We start from the raw sequence: 19011 nt of genomic DNA on the forward strand, positions 1-19011 counted from the left end.
AAGAAGTTCCAACATAGCCTGGGCTATTAAAGGTTATTTCATTCATCCTCCACTGCATGAAAAGCCAAGGAAGGTGCCATCAGCAGACTTGCAAGGATATGTTCCTTTCCAGTTCTGCAAAACACATTTCTTTGGCTGCTAAGAACCTGATCACAAAATTAACCCATCTGCATGAGAAGTGCAATGCTGCCATTGTGTCTTCTGTGCTCAAATCTCCTTCCTTGTTTTATTAGTCAATGTCTATTTCTTCCCTTCGCAGGAATCACGACTGTGCTGACCATGACCACCATCAGCACCCACCTCAGGGAGACCTTGCCAAAGATTCCCTATGTCAAGGCAATAGATATTTACCTGATGGGATGCTTTGTGTTTGTGTTCCTGGCCTTGCTGGAATATGCCTTTGTAAACTACATATTCTTTGGGAAAGGACCTCAACGTCAAAAAAAGACAGCAGGCAGAGCAGGACATGCTACAGGAGAGAAGAGCAGACTGGAAACAAATAGAATCCAGGTAAAATGTTCAAGTTATCTTGCCAAACATTACTTTTACTGTAAAAATGTTCATTTATATGATTATAGAGATAAATACAGGTAGAACATGTGCAAAAGCAATGCAAAAGTATTTAAGATTGCCTAGAGAAAAATTGTATTTTAAGGAGATCACAGCAAAATATGGTCTGTTCCATCTTCAACTGGAAACAGAGTAAGAAAATACAGAAAATGGAAATGAATATTTAGGACACATATTTCTTTCTTATTTGTATTTCTTGCAGAAGAAGTACAAGGGGCACAAGGAAGTTAAATAGTTACCACTTCAGCTGTATCTTTTTTTTTGCTTTAGAAGGTAGTATAGAAGAAATGTTTATAGTAAAGTTCCTCTTTACATACAGAAACTTCACCAAAAATAAAAAGCATAGACAAGCTCGGTTGCTTCAGTGAGCCCTGAATGAAGCCTGTAGCACTGACCTTTGAGGAACACAAGGATGCTGCTGCTAGGTTTAACAGCTTTCATAGATGTCAGGATTTTTTCCCTCAGCTAAATTCAGGCACACCACAATTACCCCCTCCTTAAAAAACAAGCCAGAAAACTTACAGAAAGTAATACTATGGACATATTTTTAATGAGGATGAGTTTAATTTTGCAATACGTCACTGAGCACTTGCAAACATCTATAAACCTATTTCACTTTTCCCCAGTTTTTCAGAAACAAATCCTTTGAAGCCTCAGGTGTATTTGGCCCAGTCTGATGCAGAGGAAAATACATATCCTAACAAGCCAAAAATTTTCTTCCTTCCTGTGCTTTCCTTACAATATATTACATCCAAGTTTTAATGAGATATTGCCCAGGCTGTCCTATAAACTTCTTTACTGCTGTGGCCTGAGGTGAAAACATTTGAACAAAACTGTATTTGTGCCCTCTGTTCAGTCTGAAAAATGAGACCAACACATAAAACTCTAAGAAGTAAGACTTCATCTTGATAGATGGCTACAGTGTCACATACACATCTGGAAGTGCATTTCAGACACTCTGTGATATCTTATTAATTCTCGAGCTGTGTGTTTGGTGTCCCACCACTACAGCTATGCCTCATTAACATAGCCATCATGTCCTCAGTCTCAGTGAACTCATGAGCCCATTAAAAGTTCTTTGCCTTCTGTCCCACCATGTAGGAGATGCTTTATTACAGTGAGGACACAAATTCAGTTCAGGCAATCAGCAGTCTCCAAGACCCCACAAAGTACTGTCTTCCACAGAGCACAGCAGATAAGCCACCCCAGTATGGATTGTCCTGCACAGACACTGCTTATCCATTTCTGTGGAAAATAAGGAAGGGGAAAATCAACATAACCCACAAACTCTGACCAGCTACCTCGACAGCTGCTGAGATAACGCAGCCTAGGTGAGAAGCAGCACAGCAAGGATTCATGATGAAGAGGAAATCAAGACTTCTTCAGAGGTCAGCCTTGGCTACATGTGCCCCAGTGCACTGAACTGAGTAAAGGATAAGAGTGCAGGTAAGTTCTTCTCCTACACATTTGGAGAGTTCATTTAACTAACAAAATGCCATAACTCATAACTAAAAGCTTTTGTCTAAATGTTATGCAGCAAAGATTACACTGGGATTGGTACTCAGAATGGGATGGAAAGTTTTTAAAGCACTACCATTGCATACACCATCATTTTTCTGATAGAAAAAAGAAGTAATACATGCTTTGTACCAGGATTTCTAAGTGCTCACACTTCAGAGAGCAATCCCATTCTGAGACTGAGAGTTCTTTGAGTGAACAGACTGCTTTCTGCCTGTACAGGGCAGGTTTGTGATTGTAAATACATATATATGCACACATATACATAAACACACACATGTGAATGGGTATTGGTGAATTTTGTGTTCCACACACTGATGTGAGACATTGTGAACAATAATTTTACTCAGCACAGAAATGCTGATTTCCAACAGTTGTATTTCTGTCTTTGGCAGGAAGAGTGCATGTGACCAGAACAGTGGGACACAGCAAGGTTCTGTTACCTCCAGGGAAACAGCTCCCAGCCCCTCTCCATCATTTTTTGAGATTTTTCACTGGTATTATGATGCCTTCACCAGAGCAGGGGAAAGTCGGTTTTTGAGCATAAAAGAAGTACAGTTGTAAGTATGGGACATTTTTTCCCTTTTACTCTTGACCCACACCACTTATCCATACAGGCACCTGTAACTACTAGAAGATATGTAACAGTGCTTCATCTCTTTGTGCCAGGTGAAGATATTGATCATTCTCATCTGACATACAACTCCAAAGCCTAAAAGAGTTCAAATTCCTCCACCAGATAACACAAGCTTTAGATGCTTGAGCAACACTCAGCAAACAATATGAACAGTGTAGAGAAGACCAGATGAAAAATGGAACAGAACTAACTGCTGTTTCATATGTGGCTGCTCCATAAAGACTGAAGAAGATGGAAATAAAGTCTCTCCACCTTCACAATTTATGCCATTTTTATTTTTAATATACAAAAACTATTAATTTGTAGTAATCAATCTTTCTGTTTCTCTGAATAAAGCATAAAGACCGTTGATATCTCCTTGTTCATTTGTCAAACCTAGATGTCACTGACGGGGACAGCCTGAGGGAGACCCCTCAGCAGCTCTTCCCAGTTTATGACCCCTTAGTGGGTCTTCCTCTTTATTTATGTTACCCACTACCAGCAACAGCCAGCACCTGGGAAGGACTCACACTAACAGCTTATGGAATATCACTATTTATTAATAAAAAGGTTAAGGTTCAAGGATTGCCAGTGATAGTATCTGACTGCACAGAAGACACATCAGATCTTCAGAGTAAATTAATAGTCCCATAGTTATGGCAGTCCTCTGAAGAGTAGGAGACCCTAGCTTAAATCTTCCTTCTTCTTAAATTTAAAGAAGTGACCTAAAAAGTATGAATATACAGCCCATATCTCAAGCAAACATTTGAAACACCATGCTGATTTGTGACAAGCTGACCTTTCTAACCCAGAACATGAGAGCTTTTCCCACCAAAACAGTGGTAGGAACTGGGGTGTTACCACTGAATTCTCATTTCAGCACATTTGTCATCAGTCAATTTCTAAACCAGAACAGTGCATTTTCTTCCTGTGATGCCTTATTGCTTCACTTAGAAGGCTTTTTTACCTCACAGTTCTCTTGTGTGGCTTTTGTACAAATATTCCCTTCACTGCTTTTCTTTCAGTTATTAAGTGCTTAGTCTGGCACAGTGCAAATATGCTGTCAGTAATGATGTAAAGATTTCTCCTTGTGATGGGAAAGAACATCTTCCACATTGCCAGGTGGAACTGAAACTTTCTTTGGTCCCATCTTTCCTTTGCAGCAACTCACAAAAACTAGGTTTCCCTGTATGTTTTGTTTGGAAATTCTTCTTGCACATACTTCAAATCTGCTGTAATTATTATATGATTTCCTAGGTCTGCTATGTCTTACTAAAAATGTAAAGCTCAGAGTGTAAACTAAGCACTGTATTTCAATGGTGCCTCACAAGACTAAATATTGTCTATAATTAATAACTTATTCGATGATATAAAGGCATCCACAGACATGATTGAGTTTGTTATAAATTTGGGATAGGTCCAACACCACAATTTACCAAAAACAACCGTAATATTCAAGCCTCAAGGTGAAGACCTTGAAGTTTCATTTAAGAGGCCAGTGTTATGATGTATATTTCTCTCATATGAGCCATGGTGGATGTTTAAATATCTGTGAATTTGAAACATCTATTAAGTCTTTGTGGAGAAATCAGAAGTTAATCTGGAAATAGCACAAAAACTTTTCAAAAGAGGTTTTACTACAAATGTGTAGAAAACGAAAGATTTGTGAAAAGGAGAACATTTCACAGCAATGCAGCAATTCATGGTTAATTACACTCATACATGAGAAGACAATGATACAAAAATATTTAATATTTTTATATATATAATTGTTTGTGCCAGGCATGTACATACTGGTTGCAGTTTCCAGTTCTTTGCTCAGGTATTTAAAACAGTGCTTTGATTAATAGCACAAATAAAGGGACAGACATATTTGAAACAGCTGCTTCTGACACTAACACATAAAAATGCAACTGAATGTAAGTTTTCATTGAATAAAATGGATTATTCTATCTGCACATGAACAAGTTAATGTGCTATGGTTTCATCCCTGTAATAGAGTTATTGCCCAAAATCAATTCTCATCACGAGTATTTTATAATAACTGATAAAATACATGTGTATTGTGTATCTACATGCTCTTCATATGATGAACCCATTGTTAAAAAATTTTTAGAAACTAACCTGCAGCACTAAAACAGTCAAAAACTGTTTAAAATGGGCAGACACAGCAACTTTTTCTTTTCATCTTGAGTACGTGAAAGCTTCAGGTGCCAGTCACTAGATTTAAAGATCAGTATTTCAAAAATACCATGGTCCAAGTAAAAGATAAAATCACAAAACAGAGGATGAGACAATTAACTGAATTACAAGACCAAGGAGCTGAGTCAGGATAGAGAGTGCTTAGATGTTGAATAGCTAATTTCATCCCAGTCAGGAAAGCGCATTCAGTGTCTTTTCACCTTTGTGAATGTACTAGAGAGGACTGTCACTGCAGCCCCAGGAGCACCCTGACACTACAGCCACAAAGTCCATCTGGGAAACACCTTGGGCTGGCTGAGGAGCTTGTCTAATCCCCATTCCTTCCTTGACACAGGTTGACGCTCATGGAAACATGCTTCTGGAGCCTCTTGAGCTACGAAATAACATTTGCACCATCTTCCATGAGCCCCGAGCCACCAGGCACACGAGCGACAGTGCCAGCCTGCAGCACAGAAGAGCCACTTCCAGCAGAGACCTCTACAGCAGGAGTGCTCTGGACAGGCACAGGCTCCATAAAAAGGGACACTTACACAGGAGGGCATCCCAGATCAAAGTCAAAATCCCTGATCTGACTGATGTTAACCTGATAGACAAGTGGTCCAGAATGGTCTTTCCCATCATGTTTATTCTTTTTAATGTTGTTTACTGGCTGTATTATGTCCACTAAGTTATGCAATAATGTTACCACAGAGTAACATAATTAGACTTGTTTCTTTTCCTTCTCAGTTTCATTAATTCTGAAGAACTGCAAGTAGCTATAATGTTCCATGTTCAACGTAAGATTCTCCACCATGAAACACTTCTAGATTTAAGCTTTTAAAAAGAAAACAACAACCCAACACAAATCCAGGGTTGCAACATTTAGATCAGAACAGTACAGATCAGCTCTTAAGGAGCCTCTTGAGAAAAATTGCTCTACCTTGATTTTTACAAAGTTTGTGCATCACCCATGACCTTTCTATGCCAAATTTAATTTTTTTTTTTAAGTGGAAATTTGTCCCACTGTATTTCTTATCACATATTGGCAGCTCACAGCAGCATGCTTCCAAACAACACAGTCAAACTACTGGTAGTATCTATGTCACTGTCTTTCACCATTCAGAGCGTAGAGAAATTTGAAGAAATTACAGTTTAAAGAATTGTAACTATTGCACCATGCTTCACTTCAAACTTAATAGCTTTACTGGGAAGTATTTCCATGGTGTGTTTGAGAAGTATCACTCAAGGAGAAGTCAAATAACATTTTCACAGACAGAGATCTTCAAAAGAAAAAAGGGTAGCAGAGAGAAATCCCACTGAGTATCCAAGCAAGTAATCAGCTGATTTGATCTTAATGGAATTCTGTTATTTCCACAATGACAGAAGTAAAGTCGATATTTATCAGAACAGTTGTACCATATGTAATTTTGTGTTAAAAAGTAGAAAAAAACCACATGTTGATTCCCTGAATGAACTCTGTGGGATACCCCAGGCCAAGATTTTTCTTAAGACCCAGGTTTCCTGCGGCTGGTAATTGCAACATTCTCCCAAAAGTTGGTAGATGTCTGGGAACAGATCTGAGGAAATTTCTGCACACAGTTTCCTTCAGATTTCTTCATTCCACTGAGAACCAGGAGATGCAGCTGAGCCTTACAGCACACTGGGAATGCTGCTGCACTCCTCCTGAGGAGCTGCCTCTTCTTACCTGGCTGCCTATTGCCTGACACAGCTCCAGGCAAGGAGCCACAGGCAAAGGGCTAGCAATGTCCATGCAGCTGAGAAGCAACAGATCAGTCACCTTCTACCTATGATAAATAGGTATAATATATAATAAATAAATTAAATTAAGGAAGTCTTGCAAACTGAACTTTCCAAAACTGCAAAAATTAGCACCAGGAGGGAGACAGCAGTAGGACCATATGTGCTGTCCATTGCAAACACATATCCATTAAATAGTTTTGAATTCTTTGAATTCAAATGAGACTTAACAGAGTAAGTCCAGGAGCCATTGAATTTGCTTGCTTTATGCTTATACACAAAAATTAGTTCAAAGAAAGTAATGAATTCTGCAGATTTGTAGTGTAAAATACAACCATCAGTGATTCATGTTTTGCATTACCAGATTTCCAAAAGACATTCAGGTAAGACAGACCTCAGGTAAGTAATTAAGCCCAGCTGATCCAGTGGTGAAGAGATACTGCAACCTCTCCTTACAGCTGCAGTGAACATTTTAAAAGAGCCAACATCTAACATGACATCAAAAAGTCTTTATGTTTAAAAAAAAAGGATCCTTTGTTTTGGATTACAAGGGCAAAGATCAGCTTTACTGGTCTTCAGCATTTCTTTTGCAGGCCCCTAACATATCCATACACATATTTTTCTAGTTTAGGGTTCAGCCAGATACTCCTGGCACAATTGATAGGTACGTGGACTAAAATTAGTTACATTGTACAGTTCCAAGCAAAAAAAAATTATAAAAAAAAAATGGAGCAGAGTAAAAGCCCTTAACAAAACAAGAGCAGAGCACATGCAAAACTCCTTAAGAACAGCATGTCCCAAAATAGGAGGATGTAGCCTTCTGCCCCAGGAACACTGAACACATCCCTATCCAAACCCCAGCCCCACAGGACATTCTGGGCAGCCCACACCAAGGCCTGTCTGCACCAAGAGCTGGAAGCCACCACCACCACCTGAGTCAGGAAACAGCTGCCAGCTCTCGGTGCAAAGTTTGGCAGCAGGGACTAATGACCCATCACATACAGAGGCAAGAACCACTAACTGTAGGTGCAACTTCTGGAGAAAAAAAGCAGAAGAAATCATTTCTCACCTGAGAGCAACAGCCTGGCAGCAAGGAAAAGCCAATGGTTATTAGTGGCATGGCATAGCATGGCAAAATGGGTCCATTTATAGGTTACCCAGGCACAATGCCATCTGGAGCTAGAAATTATGGAGCACAAAAGAAACACAATCTCTTCCCATCAATAAATTGGAGTAATTTGGCTGACTTTATGCAATAAAGCTGAATAATGCTGTAATGCCAAGTTCCCATACAGTTGTACTTTAGTAGTTTCCCTACCCTGAAGAACCAGACTTCAAGATCAGCACAGGTAAAGACCTATTGCTAATTAGGTTTTAGCTAAACTCCCATGCAGTTTGTGCAGCTCTCATGCAATTTCTACTGGAAGTCATTTTTGGCTGGGTTTCCTGAGGCATTGAGTTTCTACTGTCCCTGAGCATGTACATTTGTGTGCCTACCTGGAATCTCCCAACAACATTTGAATCTATTGATAATATCAACCAATAATTTTCTTTTCATTCAAAAGCTAAAAGAACAGTACGGATCTGAGATACTAGATTCCTACAAGTTTCAACAAAGCAGCTAGGTTAGCAGAGGACAAAGCTCACATTGTCATCTGCCTCTTCTCTGGCAGAAAGAAACTTGATGTACTCCAGCCTTATTAGACACAAAACCCTGTCTTTTCAGGGAAACAGGAATATTTTTGACATTACATTGCTTTATGCTAGCACTGAACAGCACAGAGGTTGCAATTTCAGAATATCTGCTGGTTCACCTAGTTCACCCTTACAGGAAATGTTCCTTTCCTTTGTACTGCAAGTGGAGGATTTCTTGACATAAATCACAGGGAAAGTCACCCAGGGCCTGAGGGCCACATTCCACCAGCTGTTTCCCATCACCAAGGAGCCTGTTCCCAAGAATGCTCACATATTGAGGATGCATTGCTAACACGTCCTTGGGAGTATTAGTGAAAAAAAAAGGCTGGATTATATCTGTTATGTAAAAAAATACTTTAAAAATGGGTTCTCTATTACAAAGCATGACCTCCCCACATCTGTGACTGTGCATTTCCTCCTACGTCCTTGGGCACCCAATCACCCTGCAGTCCAAGGAAGGCAAGAATCACATGAGAATAATGAATTTCAGCATGTAATAATGCTGAAATGTATATGCACAGGCTGAAAGAATTAAGTGACAAATAAAAAAGGTAGCATTTCTTAAAAGAACACCAGGTGACTTTGGTCTACTTGCTGCCTTGGAGTGCAGAGGTAACTCTAATGGTGTTGCTTGCTCCTTGACATTTGTATTTCTCAATTATTTTGTAAGTAATCTTGAATGTCCAGAATTATAAAAACATGCCTTCTTGTCTCATGCTGGTGCCAATCTAAGAAATGGCCTGGTACTCACTCTTTTACATGTTTTTTATTGCAAAGTCCAATTGCATTTGAGTGTGAATACCAATGAGGAACTAATACAATTACATGGCAGCAGAAGCATGTCATATTGCCAGAGATCATCTCTGACCAATTTCTTTTAACTCATCCCTGGCTCTCTGTACCTGCACTGTCTCAAGCAAAAGTATAAAATCAGTCACACTGCCAAAATGTAAGAAAGATGGTTTCCTGTAGCAGATCATGCCTTTTGGTGAGAACATCAGCCATCTCATCCACATCTGTGAACATACCAGTCTCCTTGTTCCTGTCTCTGAAACTTCATTTTCTGCTTTGATCTAGCTGACAACATATTACCTGATTTTTTTAGATTTTTAGAAGAAACTTTGAATGTTGTACACTATAGCTAACATTTCTGAAACAAATCAGGCAAATCATCATTTCAAGAAAGAGCTGATTGAGACTTTGGCATAGGTAAAGAATTCAGGATTGGGTTTTACAAAGGAAGTTTCCAGCAGCTCTCAGATGATCCGATGTCACTCTGGCTCCCATTTAAAACAATAGCAATAGAAATATGACAGATCTCAAACCTCTGCCTTCACCCCCCCCCCCCCCCCCCAGAAAAAATTACTGTAGCCATCAAAAAAATTTATTTAATCTATATCCTAGGAATCCTTCCCCACAGATAGTCCATCACCAAAGCAGTCTCTGTGGAACTGTGGCAATTCCCAGTTATAAAAATCCCCACACCTTCCAGTGCCTTTCATTACTCTATTAGCTAAACTAGCTGAGTAACCCAATACTTAAAAACAGCCAGAGCCTTCTCTCTGTAGTACTCTCCTCACAGGCCTGCAAAAGTCCAAAGAATGATATTTGTGATATTTGCCTCATTTTCTAGGCTTTGGTGGGAGTCATTTGGTCCTTCTGGAGAAGCCCTAAAGCAGGTATGAACTAAAATTTTACAGAGGAAAGAGTGTATACCACCAAATGTAACTGAGGTTGATTTAAAGTTAAAAAAAAAAAATTATGGACTATCTTGATGCACTTATGAAAGCATTCATTAGTACTAGAAGAGTAAAAATCCCTTTACTGCTGATACTGCATTTTAAATATTAATTCACAAATCAAAATGATAGCAAAATGTGCATACTTCAGGATAGGGTGTTACTGGTTCTTAAAACCACCTTTCAGAAGAAAGCATAATTATGTCTCAACATGTTTCCCATCAGAAAGGCTTGCTTCAGAACTCAGAAATGTTCTACAGACTTATCTAGATCTTTTAAAAACACAGCTTCTTGGCATATATAATTGCTTTGTTGCAAAAGCAGTTTTATAAACAATAGTCAATTCCATACTGACAGTTTGCTGCTCATATGCAGTTCTGGTTCCCTTTAGCATACCAAGATCAAAGCTGACATGGCTGATATGAAAAAAAAAGATTTTTCTGAAATCAAGGGAAAAGTTCTGTGAAACAGAGAAAAATGCAATGAGCACCAGCAGAGGGCAAGTAACATTATTGTTATAATTCACTTTTTATATTTTGTATCAAGATATGCTGATTTTCTGATTCAAATTGCAGGTCTGCTTATGCAATATGAATTTCTGTAGGTGCTTTTGAGGTAGTGAAATTAAAACTTCCTACAGTGTGTCTATTATATTGTAGGTACTGATTTCATTAACTTTTGGTTCAAAAAGCCTCCTGTACAAAGTTTTGTTTCTGGTGTAAATTACATACTCAAGAGGCCTCTCCTTAGTACCTGCAAAACCAGAGAGATTTCCTGAACACCTTTATGATGGTTAGCTTGGGGGCTTTTTGCCCTTGCCACTGCAGGCCCCAGAAGTGAGCTGCTCTGCCAGGTGGGGACTGGGAGAACAGGAACCCAGGGTCTAGAATTGGGCCAAAGGAGCAGCATCGCCTGGGAACAACACTTACCAGTTAGTGTGGTGGCATGTGCAAACTCCACAGCTATTCCACATGCTGCAGCCAGTTAATTAGAATGAGCTCACATATGGAAGAAGGTAGGAAAATACAGATATTGGCAAATAGAGCAGAAAAGCAAGGACAAAATTCAGTTCATTGATGCTAATTGGGCCTCTTTAAACTCTCACACCTTTGGCCTAATTCTTAGTCACAGGCCCAAGTTTCTTTGTCAGTGGGGCTCCTCACACCACAAACTCTCCTCAAGACGTGCTTCTGGTCACAAGGTTGTTTCAGGTGTTTTTGTCCTGTGTAGGTTTGTCCTATTTACCCTGCTCATGTCTACCTGCATCCAGCAAAGTGTAGCTGAAGATGACACCACTGTAATGGGTCTTGTGAAAGCTCTGGCTTTTTTCATTAATCTGGTCCGGTACAGTCTCCACAAAGGCCTTATCTGTCACAACAGGAGACCTTGCTTGTTCCAGAAGTACCTAATTCTCTGAGCAAAGAGAAAAAGAAATAAAATCTGACAGACAGTACAGAGAGCAAGCTCTGTTCTCCATTCTTTCTGGTCCTTTTCCTTGCCATCTGCTGGAGGCCATTGTGTGCCTTTCATTGCTCTGTAGAGATGTAAGGTCAGAATGCACATTTCAAATACAATGCCATGTTTTAGCTGCTGCTTCTCAACTGCTTGTCAACTGGAGCTCCAGTCCCCTTCTAGCCACTCACACTGCGTTGTTATGCCCCCTATTAAAAACTTAATTTTGATGGTTATATTAAAAATACTCTTTTTCAATAAAGTCTAAAACCTATTAAAAAAAAGCATCTCATTGCACATTTATTTCTGTCAACAGCAGTATCAGAAACCTGTCTTCTTGTTAAAGCAAAAAACAATTGAAAAAAGATTTTTTTCAGCCTTTTCTGTTCAGTGCTGCAGTACAGGACAGAGAAATATAGGATGATACTACAAACTGAACACCACTACATACCCTTAATTAGAAATCCATTATTACATAAGTTGCTAGAGAATTTAAAATGAAGCTATGTAAACACTTTAAGTCAACTATTAAGAAAAAGTCACAAATATTGAAAGTAGCATCTGTAGCAGATTCTTCAACAGAAGTTTCACTGGTTGTACATAAAAATGGAAGTTATTATTTGTGGCCTTTTGTTATTGAGAAAATACTACTAATTTTGTATTTTTGAGTGATTGATGTTGAAAACTAAGAGGAAGCAACACAAAAGTTCACTTCAGCAACACACTAAAAATTAGTTTTAAATATCCATCTTTCACTGAAGTACAGAATTTCTAGGTATTTGTTTTTTTTAGTTTTCACAGTACATCTATAAATTATATGAATACATCAGCACACGAGTTTCTTCTATACAAACAACATCCCAAATGATAAAGCACACTTTTATGAAATAAATTGCTGTTATTAAATCTGCAACTATAAATAAAAGTATTTCCATTCCTTTTATCTTAAATTATAAAAAACAGCATGAAAACAATAAAAACAAAATATAAAGCCTCTTTTCTCTAGAAAAACCTTTCAGCAATACATGCCCATCAGATGAGCAAGAGTTATACCTTCAGACATGCTTCACACAATACATGGAGCATTTGAATACATAAGGAAGGCCATATTCTTCTATAAAGCAACTAGATCTGGAGAAAAAGAAAAAGCATAGTCAACACAAATATACCTATAAATAAAATAAAGAGACTTGATAAATTTATTCCTTACACTCACAATTAAAAAACCAGCATCCTCCTAACATGCTGCTGGACAATCTGCAGTAACTCTTTCCAGATTTTTTATTAAAATTAAACAATTATCAATTCCAACCTGATTTTTAGTTTGAATTTTGTACCATTTCTATAAGGCCTTTATCTGTTACTTAATCCATTATGAAATTTGTTGCTTACGGAAATTCAAGATTATGATCAAGCCATATCTGTTAGAGGTTGCACTCCTTTCACTAAGATACATCTTCAACTTGTTCATCTTTAGAAGTCTTTACCCACTTTTCCACACTTCTTCATTCTTCAATTGCTGACACTGAACATGTATATCTGATTAAATGTATCAGTACCAAATAAAAGAAAAACAATATATTTAGGTGTCCTATCTATCAGACCCATTAAAATCCTTTTTATAGAAGCCTTTCTACAAGAGCTCGCCTTCCTCCTCTGTGACCAGTACTCTGAAGTCCATTATTTTACATTAGTGTACTAAACTTCGCATATATGAAAACCTATGGCACATAACAAAATACAGTGGAACAAACTCAAGACCCTGATTTTGAAATTAGGAATAAAGTCATCAATCATTTTCCTTATTTTTATACAAAGCTTCCCTAAGACACACACACACGCCCACAATGAGAATCATACATACATCAGTATTCATGTAAGCACTACAGATCTATGTATGGAAAAGTGGCCAGACAAATAGTAGAAACTGTAAGACCTCTGGTGTACTCTTCCCTAGTGTTAGTGCTTTTAACTTTTGTTACATACCACAATCAAAACCCCATCTAGTTTCAGAAAAGTTTAGAGTAGAGTTTACCAATTAACTCCTGTATTAAGTGAGCTAGGAATATCTTTCTCATAGTCTATATAGGTCAGCTCCTCTCCAGCACTGCACCCCCTTTTGAAAACATTAATATTTTTAATTAAAAAGCTACCAACTAAGATACAAAAACTAAACTAAAAACTACAACTTTACTCTGAATAAAGCTGCAGTGCTTTTTCTACAACTTCTGAGCACTGAACAGAGTGCCTAGAGAAATTGTGGTGCCTCAATCACTGGGAAATACTCAAGACATCTGGAGACAGGCCTGTACATCCTGCTCTACATTACCCTGTTTGAGGAATGAAGAAAACCTCCAGAGCTCACATCCAACCTCAACTGTTCTGTCATTCTACACTAGTTCTGTTTGTAAAGGTGATTTTCCGTAAAAGCATCTAAAATGATTGTGCTTAGTGATTCATAAATGAAAAAGCAGCCTACTACAATTATTCACACACAAAGTCAAGTGTTTATTTACCATATATACAAGTATAAATACATGAATGCTACAAATATTCTCTCATTCTTTATTAGCATGGCACTTTAGATAAGGTAACATACAATGCCAGTAAGATGCCTTGGTTTCACCAGGCACCTGTGCAGTCACTGCCAAAGTTTTACCAAAACAAATATGGCACATATTGTAAGCGATTATCTTCCAAATGTCTGTAAATCTTTAGTACTAAAAGCAACTGTACATTAGATTTTTATATTTTTGGTCAAATAGATACAAGAATTTATTATTTTTATTGAAGGATTAGTAGTTCATTTGGTCATAAGAGTCTTCTGACTTCAGTATTTTACAGCACTAAAACCTTTCCACTTTGCAGTAAACACGTTTTTTTCCCAAATCATTTAGGGAGCCATCACCAGCAGATACTGTTGATCTGAATTCCATCATTTCAGTTGTAAGACAACCTTCAAAAAGGAAAAAAGGAACGAGATTAATGTTGGTTAAGAACAAAATTTAAGCAGCCTATGAGAAGAAGCCTATGAATCCCATAAAACCATCACTTAAAATACTTTCCTTTACCCTTTACTGCACTCAAACCATTCTTTAGCTGCCTGCAATCAAAAAGCAGAATAGCAAGTGCAGGTGCAGTGAGATTCCTTCTGCACAAAGCAGAGCCAAGGGACCAATTCTGAAGTGAATTCCTCCTCGTGTGCCCACAGAACTAAGTATGGAGATGACACATCCCACAGCTTCCAGACAGACCCTCAAGCAGAACAAAGGGCATGAGAACACTCAAATCTGTCCTGGATGAATCCTTGCTCACATACTATTTTTATTTAGTTCTGCGGGAAGAAAATCCATATAGGAAGCAAGATGTGAAAGCTCTTAAGGGCTATAATTTCATATAAACACAATTTTCTTCAAATCCTCATTTTCCTTAGCCTTTTCTGTTAAGAAATCTGAGACCCTTCAGTGTGTCAGAAGCCTTATAATTTCACTTGAAATTCTCTTCTTGGGTCACTATACCGTAATCTCTGTAACTTTCTTCCTGATTCACCACGTGCCATGGAAATTAAAGGACTTAATATGACCCAAATAACTCTCCCAGACACTGACATTTTGTGAAGCTGAGGGAAACATGAGAGTTCTCACCAATCTTTCAGCACAGGATAGGGGTAATCAAATTAAAGAAATTAGATTTAGTCTAGATATTAGGAAGAAACTTTTTACAATCAGTGTGGTGAAACACTGGACACAGATGAAACACTGAAACACTGGAGCGGGCTCTGAGCAACCTCATCTAGTCAAAAATGTCCCTGCTCATTGCAGTGAGCTTAGACTAGACAACCTTTACAGATCCTTTTCAACCCAAACAATGCTATGATTCTATGAATTCTGCTTAAAATAAATCAGCACCTAACAAGTCAGGAACAAAATATTACATCAGTAAAAGTTACCTTATTTGCAGCTTCCAGTGCATTTATTAGGTTCTGCAACTCTTCCTTATTCATCTCTATAGAAACTGGCTTAATTTCACCATTTTCTCTCACATCCAAATCAAGATTGAGGAGTGGCATTTGCAGCATGGAGATCTTATCACTGGAGAGAGCAAGCTATGTAGATTGACACAATAACAATAAAGTATAAGGTGGAGCCATTAAACTTTTAGTCTTTCATAATGTCATATCTGTATTTTATATTGAACTTGTAAGACCAGAACAAACATCAGCATGACAAAATTAACTTCAGTAAGTAAAGTCTGCTGTTTTCAGGGTTTTTTCCTCAATTATCGGGATTTTTGTTTGTTTGTTTGTTAATACAAACAATACATTGAATAAAGACCATCCTCTTCACAGACTTGTCATATACACTTGCCAAAACCAATTTGTTAAAATTCTGGGCTACCACATTTTGATATTCTAGGTGAAAACAAAGGATACATTTGCTCATTTTAAAATACATTAAAATCAAAGATCAGTTGATAGCACTATAGGTTAGTACTGTACAGACCTATCTTTATTTAGAGTACAGAATGCAGTAGAGCTCAATCATGGCAAGTGAAAAAAAAAAATCAGAGCCAGCTCAAGGGGGGGGAAAAAAAGCGGTTTTAAGAAAAATAATAGTTCAGACACGTACCAGAAATTTGCATCACAAAATAGAAAGAAACTCAAAAAATTCTCGAGACGAAAAACTTAAAAGAAGCCACAAACAAAAAACAAAAGTTCACGCAAGTTCATATTTTTGTCAGCAGTAAATGCAGTTAGCAAGAGATCAAGCTAATAACATTTCATCTACAGCACATTATGATGCCATATCTGCTCTTGCAAAAACTTGTCTGTTGTGGGCATTGTTCTTTGATTTCCAAAGCTGTTTGCTGCAGAAATTATTGAGCACTCTTGTACACATGGAAAACTACTTAACAGCTCTACAAATCTGTTTAGCAGCTCTCGTGGTCTAATCAAAAATATAAACAGTATAAGTAATGTTTTAAAGTCTTTGATCAAGCTTAAGGTCTTCATAACCTCAAACCACCATCCTAACTTAGGCAACTCCAATATCACTGGTTTATTACCAAAACAGAAAGTCTAATGATAAATTATTTCAATCCAAGTATTAAATGTCCATTGCAAAAATATGAACATTTGAAGACAGTGAAGAAAACTTATCCTGAATCAGTCAACTAATCTTAAAATTAAGAATATACTTCTTCCTTTGAGAATAAACATTGTTTATTCGGGCCTCAAAATTATAACAGCATACAAAATGTTCAGGTGCTCTTGAATAGCTCCCTGAGCAGCTTTAAAAAAGGGGAAAAACAAAAACAGACAAAATTTTAAAATTTACATTTCCAAATTTCTGGCAAGTCTTTGATGCTTTTGCATCAGTCATTAACGTGCTTTTGCAATACCTATAAAAATTGAACCACTGTGCAGAGGCCTAATGGGACTGAACCAAGTTACTTCCCTGTTGCAGAACATTCCTTTCAAACAATGTCAAGGCAACAGTCTCACCTTTAACTGCCAGTCAAAATCCTGCAGCTGGGCAGAAGAGATTGCATGTACATTTTCTACTAGGGCATTCCTGATTTCTTCCTTTCTACCTTTCAGACATTTTGTGATTGCTTCTTGATAATCTGAATTTAACTCCACTATCTGCTGAGTAGCCTACAAAAATAAAAATAAAAATTAAAACCATGATTACTTGCACTATGAAGCACAGAATTAACATGTACCACCTGCAATAACTAAAATATCTAAGCTGATAGCTGCTCTTTGTGGCTGCTCTCTGTCTTTGGTAGTTAAGAGTCAGTGTTTACCACAGCAACACACAGAGAAAAAAATCATTTAAATTAAAAACCACCAGAGAATAGAGGTTTTATCAGCCTTCTTACATGCAACCCTCAAATCAAAAGAACATCACACCCCCAAACAACTCAGGTGTAGGTCTGCAATTTTCTCAGCATCAGGGCAGAGGCTAAATTCATCAGCTCAGCTGAAACAGAAACACTGATGTAGGGAGGTCCCCAAGGCTACACAGGTTCCCTCAATTTCTTTGACCCAGCTGCTAGCAGGTGGTCAAAATACCAGCAATATGCAAGAGATGAGAATTAATATTTCTAATAGATTTTGCAAAGTTTATACCTATAGGAATGTCCTGGACTACAGTACCTGCATCACATGGTCCTCCATTCACACTTAGATTTTTTACAAAATTTATTTACATACAGTCAATATTTTATACTACTTCAATGGTATAAAATACAAATAAAGAAAACCAAACAAGAAAGTGAACTGGTTTTATTGTTAATGAGTAGTATTATATAAACAGATTTAATCTGGGGATACTCAAAATACCAATTTAAGTGATTAAACCAATATTTTAACAAGTACCCTGTGATATTAGAAAAATATTTAAAAATCAGCATCTATTTCACTTTTTGTTGTAGACGTCTTGGGAGTCTAAATGCTGCTTACCTTCTACCTGTTTAGGTTGAATCCACTACCTATAAATCCTACACTATAAAAATATTTTAGGATTAAACAAACTACAGAACTAATCACTCCAGTCATGATCTGTCCAAGTCAAGGCAAATCAGTGATAAGCCCTTACCTCTTCATCAGACATATTTTTGCCAACTGCAGTTTTGAAATATCTCACAGTTTCTTCTAAAACCTCCATCCACTCCGACAAGCTCCAAACATTGCCATAATCCTGGTACCGAGGGTACGCACGGCCACAGATGCCATCAATTACCTTATGCAGGAACTGAAAGGATGTGATACCTAATTTATAATTCTCTCACGGTTAATCTGTACTTCTGAGACTGAACATGAGACTGATCAAGCACTTCAGTTACCAACCCTCCCTCCACTGGGGACTGCCTCAGTGCTTCCACACGGCAGCCCAGGAAAAGCCCTGAACAGGCACTCCCTGAATACGAACCCTCCTCCCTTCTCCCCTTAGAGGCAGTCCACAAGGCCTGGCCCCAGGAATCACAACGTGATTCACGTTCACCCTGGATTTACAAGCGGACTGAACAGCTGTGAGCACAACTTCAGCGCTGCCGAGATGCCGAGGCACAGGGCGGCTCAGCCCCCGCGCACCGGGGCTGCCGGGCCGCACGCACAACCCGAGCTGCATTTCCGAGCCGTGCGCCTCCCCAGTATCCCAAAGCACTGCCCTCTGGCACTGCGGCCTGGCGGGACGGGAGGGACAGCCCGCTCTGAGCCCCGCGCCGCCGGCGGGCCTGCCTCCCTCACCGCTGTCGGAGGGCCCAGGCCCGGGCCACCTGCCCTGCCCTGCCCGGCCCGGCCCGGCCCGGCCCGGAGCCCACCTCGAGCGCCCGTTCCGTCGGGAGCTTCTCCAGCAGCCGCGGCATCTCCACCTCGTGACCGCCCCGCCGGCGGCGCGCATGCGCACGTGCGAACACCCGCCCTCATCCGCCCTAGGCCACGGGTTCGAGTCCAAGCCTCGGTGTCCCGACCGCCCG

The 19011-nt window shown here is 38.8% G+C and overlaps 2 protein-coding genes and 1 long non-coding RNA gene across 4 annotated transcripts in view; 2 read left to right on the forward strand and 1 right to left on the reverse strand.

The window, feature by feature from the left end:
- The window catches only part of GABRB1 (gamma-aminobutyric acid type A receptor subunit beta1), a 108728-nt gene extending 99066 nt beyond the window's left edge, over positions 1 to 9662 (forward strand). Inside the window, exons 7-8 of the mRNA XM_054291086.1 lie at positions 260 to 510; positions 5241 to 9662. Coding sequence (XP_054147061.1) covers positions 260 to 510; positions 5241 to 5573 — 584 coding nt within the window. The 3' untranslated portion in view covers positions 5574 to 9662. The remainder of the gene's footprint in view (positions 1 to 259; positions 511 to 5240) is intronic.
- LOC128947021 (uncharacterized) lies at positions 2361 to 3076 on the forward strand. The gene is made up of 2 exons (XR_008484012.1): positions 2361 to 2648; positions 2758 to 3076. It is a non-coding gene; the product is annotated as an uncharacterized LOC128947021 (long non-coding RNA).
- Positions 9663 to 13434: 3772 nt separating the features above from the next.
- COMMD8 (COMM domain containing 8) lies at positions 13435 to 18924 on the reverse strand. Of its 2 annotated transcripts, XM_054295498.1 has the most exons (5): positions 18856 to 18924; positions 18132 to 18287; positions 17033 to 17185; positions 15479 to 15634; positions 13435 to 14485 (listed from the first exon to the last, which is right to left on the reverse strand). In XM_054295498.1, exons 1-5 carry the CDS (start codon positions 18898 to 18900, stop codon positions 14465 to 14467), a joined length of 531 nt encoding a protein of 176 aa, XP_054151473.1. In that variant the 5' UTR covers positions 18901 to 18924; the 3' UTR covers positions 13435 to 14464. The 2 variants fall into 2 exon arrangements, with proteins under 2 accessions (XP_054151473.1, XP_054151472.1); XM_054295497.1 differs by lacking the exon at positions 13435 to 14485 and having other exon boundaries at positions 15446 to 15634.
- Positions 18925 to 19011: the final 87 nt, after the last annotated feature.

This window comes from Melozone crissalis, unplaced genomic scaffold (assembly GCF_028551555.1).
Source record: "Melozone crissalis strain CALT ecotype California unplaced genomic scaffold, PUWL_Pcris_2 ptg000006l_1, whole genome shotgun sequence".
NCBI lineage: Eukaryota > Metazoa > Chordata > Aves > Passeriformes > Passerellidae > Melozone > Melozone crissalis.

Excerpts from the sequence above, each read along its gene's own strand:
- COMMD8 (XM_054295497.1), bottom strand. The coding sequence starts at position 18,900 with ATGCCGCGGCTGCTGGAGAAGCTCCCGACGGAACGGGCGCTCGAG. Across the intron at positions 18,288-18,855 it reads CGACGGAACGGGCGCTCGAG|TTCCTGCATAAGGTAATTGA; the intron begins GTGGGCTCCGGG and ends ACATCCTTTCAG. Across the intron at positions 15,635-17,032 it reads ATTTTGACTGGCAGTTAAAG|CTTGCTCTCTCCAGTGATAA; the intron begins GTGAGACTGTTG and ends CAATCTACATAG.